We start from the raw sequence: 7,781 nt of genomic DNA, 5'->3' as shown, positions 1-7,781 counted from the left end.
AATGCGTGTAGTCCTGCCTATTCAGGAGGCTGAGGTGGGAGGATCACTTGAGCCCAGGAGTTCCAGGCTGCAGTGAGCTATGATCATATTACAGCAGTCTGTGACAGAATGAGAGCATCTCAAAAAAAAGAGAGAAGTTTCAAACATACAGTAAAGTTGAAGGAAGTTTCCAGTGAACATCCATATATCTACCACGTAAATTTTATAATTAACATTTTATTATATTTGTTTTATCACATATCTGTCCATGCATCCGTTCAAGTGTCTTATTTTTTGATGCATTTTAGAGTAAGTTGCCAAAATCAGTACACTTAAGCCAACTACATCAGCATACGTATTCTCAGCTAGATTTCAATATTTGTTTAGAGTTTTCTAACCTACTTTACTAATTTAATTTTTAAAGCCCATATCCAATTTCCTTTGTGGGAAAATGAGTAGTACTTTATTTTATTTTATAAAAATAGTTTTTGTGACCATTTTGGAATGCTAACACTGAAGACTTTTATTGACAATTACACTAGAATTACTCTAGATACATGAATATATAGACTGGTCACACTTGCTGTTTCTCGTCTGTATCCTGCTACCAGGATGTGGCCAGGCATGAGGTAAAATCTCTAATTATCTGTTAAACCTAGTTTTGCAACCACAGATATTATATTCTTACCTGATCAAATGGAATTAAGGTTAGGCCAGGTTTCAGGCATCTTTAGGAACACTAAATAGCTATTAAATAACAAGAACCCTTTGGCAAAGCTTTGTAGTTTGCCTTTATGAAATCCTTACCAGTCCCCCAAGAGTAAACTATGCAGTGTTGTTTGTTATAAAAAAAAATTGTGGTCTAAATTTGCAGGTTCCAGCATTGTTTCTGCTGCTATGTGACCTTGGACAAATCTCTTAGCCTCTCTGAGCCTGAGCTCATGCTTTAATTATCCTTGGGTTAAGAGCACCTATGTGTATTTGATAATCACACTTGTGAGTTTCAAATGAGCCTTTAAATGCAATAGAGATTTGGCAGCTGTGACCTGCTGCACAACTGTCACTGTGAAAAAAATAATCAATTCTTTCCCTCCCTCCTTCTTTCCCTTCTTTTGTCTTCTGAACTTCTGGAATATAGCACAGAAGAAAATAATAAGGAAATCAATAGTTCAGAATCAAAGACGTTCTGCTAAAGAAAGAGCAAAAATCAAGATTCAAAGTACCTCAGCACTCAAAGAAGCAGAAAATTCTAATAGCTGCAGGCAAATTGTGCCCTCGGAGGAGCCTAGATTCTAGAAGAAAGGAGAGAGCAGTCTTGTGAAAGAGGTGAAACAAAGGCTTTTCATGTACTCCGGAATTGCTTGGAGACTGGGATATAACCCTGGCAAAGTTATTAAAGTTGATTTCTCTAAAGCATTTACTTGAAAGGGCCACCTAAGGATAACTGGCTAACTGCCCTTAAATTACATTTATTTTTAAAAACATAGTTTGATAAAGGATAGTAATCAAAGACTGACAAGACCAACCATTTTTAAAAAAAAAAATGTAAAAGCCTCGTTCATAACATGCAAAGGAAGACTACACATTTGCTTGCTACATTTAAGTTGCACAGTATAATATATAGCCCTTCTCCCTCCTCTGGGTTACTTTGAAAATATTAATAAGTTGGATATCTATTCCATATTTTCAAAGTGGTTATCAATGAACTTTTGCTTAAATACTTGTAAAACTTACTAATGCCACTTTAATCTCAGTTTACTGCTTAAAGCTTCTTTAGATATCCATTTTTTTAATAAAACAATTCTTACAAAATAGGTAATAAATAATGGAAATAATGACGAAATGTTCAATGAGGAAAAATGTTTATCCCAATATTGTGGCCAGAATGTTAAGATTAACTTTTACAGGACGAAGTCTGCCTGGAAGGGTTTGCTTGGGAAAGTGGTAGTTTATAGCATAACATCTGATTTTGTGTGTTTGTGCCAAGGGTGTTTCCCTTCTGTCTTTTTCCTTTTTATAGGCAGCCACAATAGTGACATGTTTAATATTGATGAGTTTGACCTCCTGGGAGTTATCGTATATGTACCCTTTTTGAATACAAATTCTGTTTAATTTATATGGTAAACACATAGAATTTGGAGATTAGCATTTTAATCAACTCTAATCTCAGTATTTTCTACTTCTCCTACCTCTTTCTTCTGTCAAAAAAAAAAAAAAAATTATAAACCAACTTTAGAAATGACAGCTAATGTCCTGTCCTGGAGAAGCAGGGTCTGTGTGTGAAACATAAAAGCAGTATCATGTGCAGTAACCTTTCCTAAACCATATGCTCACGTACATCAACAGTGTTCAACGAGATGATCAATTATTCAAGAAACAGAACAATCCATTCATTCAACAAATATTTATTGAACAGCCATGCAGAGGCAGACAGGGGGTTGTGTATGTGGCCATGACCCGATGGCACCTCTAAACTGGAATTGGGCTTCAGTTTTTCCCCATGTAAAAATTGCTTCTTTTTTGTTTAACTTTTCTCGTGGCAGGTCCAGTAGCTTTGAAGATCAGAGTGCATCTTCCAGCTGACGATCTCTTCGGTCGGGGACAATGCATGCGATTCGCACGGTGGAGATTAAAGTCCCCGAGATAGAGGAAACGTTTTTCGCGCCCAGGTTCAGCGAGGAGCCGCGCGGGGGCCGAGGGGGCGGCGGCGGCGGGCGGGGAGCCAGGCCCGAGCTGCGTTCTGCGCAGCCATTGGTGGGCGCCGCGCTCTGCACTGAGCATGTTCGCGCCCCGCCGGCCCAGAGCCGCAGCCGCAGCCGCAGCCGCAGCGACGGCAGCCACGGGAGCCGCCGCGCATTATGCAAAGCGGCGGCAGATGCGAGCGGGGCCAGCCGGGCGCGCGTCGGCCTCCCCTCCCAGCGGCTCGCCCAGCCGCCGCCTGACTCTCCCGCGAGACTCCCTCGGCCCGGGCCCGGGGCCGAGGAGGGCCGGGATGGCCTGAGTGCCCGCGTCGCGGCGGCGCAGCAGCGGGATTGCACCATGGGGAACCAGGATGGGAAGCTGAAGAGGAGCGCAGGTGATGCCTTGCATGAAGGCGGCGGCGGCGGCGGCGCCGAGGATGCGCTGGGGCCCAGGGATGTGGAAACCACAAAGAAGGGGAGCGGGGGTAAGAAGGCGCTGGGCAAGCACGGCAAGGGGGGAGGGGGCGGCGGCGGGGAGTCGGGCAAGAAGAAGAACAAGTCGGACTCCAGAGCCTCGGTGTTTTCCAACCTGCGGATCAGGAAGAATCTGTCCAAGGGGAAGGGCGCCGGCGGCTCCCGCGAAGATGTGCTGGATTCCCAGGCCCTGCAGACCGGGGAGCTGGACAGCGCTCACTCCCTGCTCACCAAGACTCCGGACCTCAGCCTCTCGGCGGACGAGACCGGCCTGTCGGATACCGAGTGTGCGGACCCTTTTGAGGTGACCCGTCCAGGGGGTCCTGGGCCTGCCGAGGCTAGGGTCGGGGGCTGGCCGGTCGCCGAGGATGTGGAAACTGCAGCAGGGGCGCAGGATGGACAGAGGACCAGCTCGGGCTCGGACACGGACATCTATAGCTTCCACTCGGCTACGGAGCAAGAGGATTTGCTTTCAGACATCCAGCAGGCGATCCGCCTGCAGCAGCAGCAGCAGCAGCAGCTCCAGCTCCAGCTCCAGCTCCAGCAACAGCAGCAGCAGCAGCTCCAGGGCGCCGAGGAGCCTGCAGCGCCCCCCACCGCCGTCTCCCCTCAGCCCGGGGCCTTCCTGGGCCTGGACCGGTTCCTGCTGGGGCCGAGCGGCGGGGCTGGGGAGGCCCCGGGCAGTCCGGACACTGAGCAGGCGCTGTCCGCGCTCTCCGACCTGCCCGAGAGCCTGGACGCCGAGACCCGGGAGCCCCAGCAACCGCCGTCACCCGGCGGCCTCCCAGCCTCCGAGGCGCCCAGCCTCCCGGCGGCCCAACCCGCGGTCACAGACTCGCCCTCCTCCACAGCTTTCCCGTTTCCCGAGACCGGGCCGGGGGCGGAAGCGGCTGGAGCCCCCGTGCGAGGGGCTGGGGACGTGGATGAGGAGGGCGAGGAGGATGCTTTTGAGGATGCGCCCCGGGGCTCTCCGGGGGAGGAGTGGGCCCCGGAGGTGGGAGAGGACGCCCCGCAGAGGCTGGAGGAAGAGCCGGAGGAGGAGGCGCAAGGACCTGACTCCCCCGCGGCCGCTTCCCTGCCCGGCAGCCCCGCGCCCAGCCAGCGCTGTTTCAAGCCCTACCCGCTCATCACCCCCTGCTACATCAAGACCACCACCCGGCAGCTCAGCTCGCCCAATCACTCCCCGTCTCAGTCCCCTAATCAGAGCCCCAGGATCAAGAGGCGGCCGGAGCCCTCCTTGAGCCGAGGGTCCAGAACTGCCCTGGCCTCCGTAGCCGCCCCGGCCAAGAAGCACCGGGTCGACGGCCGCCTTGCGGGCGGCCTGAGCCGCTCGGCGGACTGGACGGAGGAGCTGGGCGCCCGCACGCCCCGGGCAGGAGGCTCCGCGCACCTGCTGGAGCGCGGGGTGGCCGCTGACAGCGGCGGTGGGGTGTCCCCGGCACTGGCCGCCAAGGCGTCTGGGGCGCCAGCGGCTGCGGATGGCTTCCAGAACGTGTTCACAGGTGAGCGCGCCCTGCTGCTGGCCTCCAGGTCGCAAGTCGCCTGCCAATCAGGGCCTTCCCCTGCCACCCGCCCTCCCTGGGCTCTGGAAGGCGGTGACCTGGTAGTGGCATGTCTCTTCTCCGTAGGGAATCCTTTTCGGCCCACCGAGCTCGCCCCCCTCGGTGAAATGCCTCGGACATACTTGTTGGTTTTCTGTGTTCTTACAAGATCTTAAAGGGAACAAGTTAGTTGTGTCTGTCCTAAGTCATCTCAAAAAAAGGTTGCTCTGCCCATTTCACCAAAATATCTGCTCTTCACAATGTTTAGGGTCACGCCAGGGAGATAAACTCCTTTTTCGTCTTGTTAGCTAAACCATCATTCTTCTCTTTCATTTCTCATCACCACAGCATTACAAAGAAAAAAATTGTTCATGGTTCTTCCCCAAGAGTCGGTTTTGGAGGCACAAATCATTTATTCAAGTACGATCCAAACGCAATCTCTGACCGCTCTAGTATCTGTGTGTATTTGTACACGTTTGGTATGTATGTAATATGTAGTTTCTATCTTGCAGCAATCTGGGTTCCGCTTCTTAGTGAAGTTAAGCGGCCACTCACTCCTGTTTGCTGCTGCAAGAAAATCCGATACATGCTATCAGAAAATTAATAAATAGAATAGTAGGGATAATTTTCATTTAGTTTCATGGTCCAACCCAGAACAGCCTGTAGTTTGGAGATAGTGAAGGTGAGAAGGTCAAAAGCACGTCTAGTTCAACTGGTACCTCCCCTCCCTAGCATATGTTGTAGACTGCCTCCCAGGGCAACATAAAGCACACCAGAGTTTGTTTGCTGTGGTCAGTGTCAAGCAGTCTAATGAGTTTATCCTAGCTTACAGGCTTACAGGACCCAAGGCCTTACCTTAAGAGCCCAACATGTTTACCTAACCTCTATTCTTAATTATTAAATGAAACAGAGTGTTAGAATTTAATGAATGGAAAAATATGAGAAGTTACATGACTACTGATAGGTTTATGATAAATATTTGAAGGATTAAACATTTCAAATGCAATCTGAAAATTTTAAAATCTTATGTTCTGTTATTTTAAACATTATGTGTAAAACATTGCTTAGATGAAATTTTCTCAGCACAGACAGCGACTTCTTGGCTGACTAAATGCTGGTAATGTTGGGGTAGCTACTTATTGACCACATTTTAATTTACATCTGTGGGCTACCTTTTATTTTGCCTTTATAGGGTCTTACCCTTAAAAGTAGCTTCTTCTATTCATTTCACATACTCTTATTTTTCTTCTTTTGCACCTTCTCTTTATTGTGTAGATTGTTAAAAAGAATGTTTGTAGTTTTATACCCACTAGATAAATTGTAAAAAAAAAAAAAAAAAAAACCAACAAATAAAAAAAAATCACTTTTGATAAAAGAAAATTGGAAAGTTTTTGCATTAATTTTCATGAATTTAATGTTGGTGAGGAATCACATATTTTCTCTTTATCTAAGTGACATTCACGTATATAGTTTTCGAAAAGTGAAAATAATTCACCATAATGATTATCAATCATTAATATTAATGATAGCTATTCCTAGTAGCATAAGACTTTGGAAATTTTTTTATTTCATTCATTTAGCAAATATATATATATATGTATATACATTTGTGTGCATATGTGTGCATACACACACACATGCGCACACACCCATTGAGCAGCCACATTGTGCTATGCAGTATTCTAAATGGTAGCACACTGTGCTAGGCAGTATTCTAGATGTAGGTGATACATAGACCATTAAATCATGATGTTGCCCTTCTAAGCCTCACTGACTAGTGAGGAGGAGACATGAAATAAGTGCAGTGCACAGAAATATCTGTATAGATATAGACAAGCAAGTCTCTGCTGGGAGCATCACGGATGCAGTGGCTTACCTGCTTGGTGGCAAGGGCTGAGGGAAGAGCACTTGAGAGAGGAGGATTGAACAGAGTCCTGGAAGATCACAAGACCCTAAATAGGTTGAATGTTTGTTTTCCTTTCTCAAAAAAAGTGTCTTCTTGGAACTTGCATTTTATTTTAATTTGCTAAGTATTCCCAAATTTGAAATCTGGGACTCTTAAAAGAGTCCTGTATAGGAACCACCTGGGTTTTGTTGACCTCTCCAGGCGATTTGTTTTTTAAATTGTGCAGAGTAGAAGTGCAGAGCTAGTCATTTTTATAAGGACATCACCTATTTTGTATTTGATGGTTGGATACAGCTGGTTGGTAATCAGCAAATATCTTTTTGTGTAGCGGCTTCCATATATTTATCTCATTCACTCAACATTGTTCGGGAAAAGAGGATCAGTAGGTTTTACCCAACTTTGTAACTGGTGGGGAAATGTAGATAGAGAAAGAGGTGAAATAACTTTCTCAAGGTCACACTGTGATTCATTCAGAGGCAGATCCAGAAATAGAAAGTGAGTCAATGATTCAAGTCTAATGTACTTATTATTTCTGTTTGGATATTCAATGTTTTAAGGCCATATAGAGAGTAAAAACTGTTTATAAAATATATGATCGGATTTAGGGCCTTTCTTTAGTTAGATTTTCCAGTTCCTGTTTTTAATAAGGTGTACTCCTTTAATGGTTGAACATCTGGCCTTCCTTGAGCTGGATGAAGGGTGATTATTGGCCAGTGTGAACCAGATTTTCTCTAAGCAGCTCTCATGGAAAGTGTTCTTATAGTGGTAGAATGAATCCAGATTGACACAGGCCCTTGTTTCTCAGCTGTCAACTCTTCATGTCATCTGGCACTACGTTTGCTGCTTTACTCTCCTCCACTATTTTTTTATGGGTGTCTTGGAAATTACCGGCGTGGGGAACACTAGCATTGTCCTTAGGGAAATTTCTTCTTGGCTTTGATTTTACATGTATTTGGATCAATTAATTGCCAGCTGCCTTTGAGCAGGTGATCGTTGTATCTATAAGCTTCCATAAGCATGTTTTATTTTTAAACCATAGAATGAGGATTGTCAGCGCTGCAGGAAGGAACAGATGTTTTTCTCTTTTTACTGCCTTCCAAATGCAGGGAGAAAATACACGTGAAAAGGGATTTCTGTGGCACATGTTTGTGTCTCTTTGGTAGATCTAAGAACATTTAGCAATGAGGGAGACCAAGCCTT

At 46.2% G+C, this 7,781-nt stretch overlaps 1 protein-coding gene across 2 annotated transcripts in view; it reads left to right on the top strand.

The window, feature by feature from the left end:
- The first annotated feature begins 2,722 nt into the window (after positions 1 to 2,722).
- The window catches only part of FMN2 (formin 2), a 403,023-nt gene continuing 397,964 nt past the window's right edge, over positions 2,723 to 7,781 (top strand). The window contains exon 1 of one of the 2 annotated variants that reach the window (XM_033196220.1): positions 2,723 to 4,636. In XM_033196220.1, the coding sequence (XP_033052111.1) occupies positions 3,019 to 4,636 (1,618 nt within the window). In that variant the 5' untranslated portion in view covers positions 2,723 to 3,018. The remainder of the gene's footprint in view (positions 4,637 to 7,781) is intronic. The other variant, XM_033196221.1, reaches the window with a different exon arrangement.

The sequence above is a fragment of the Trachypithecus francoisi genome, unplaced genomic scaffold (genome assembly GCF_009764315.1).
Source record: "Trachypithecus francoisi isolate TF-2019V2 unplaced genomic scaffold, Tfra_2.0 Lachesis_group5, whole genome shotgun sequence".
NCBI classification, from domain to species: domain Eukaryota; kingdom Metazoa; phylum Chordata; class Mammalia; order Primates; family Cercopithecidae; genus Trachypithecus; species Trachypithecus francoisi.
The sequence above is the reverse complement of the archived record's forward strand: the minus strand, read 5'-3'. Positions and strand labels throughout refer to the sequence as shown.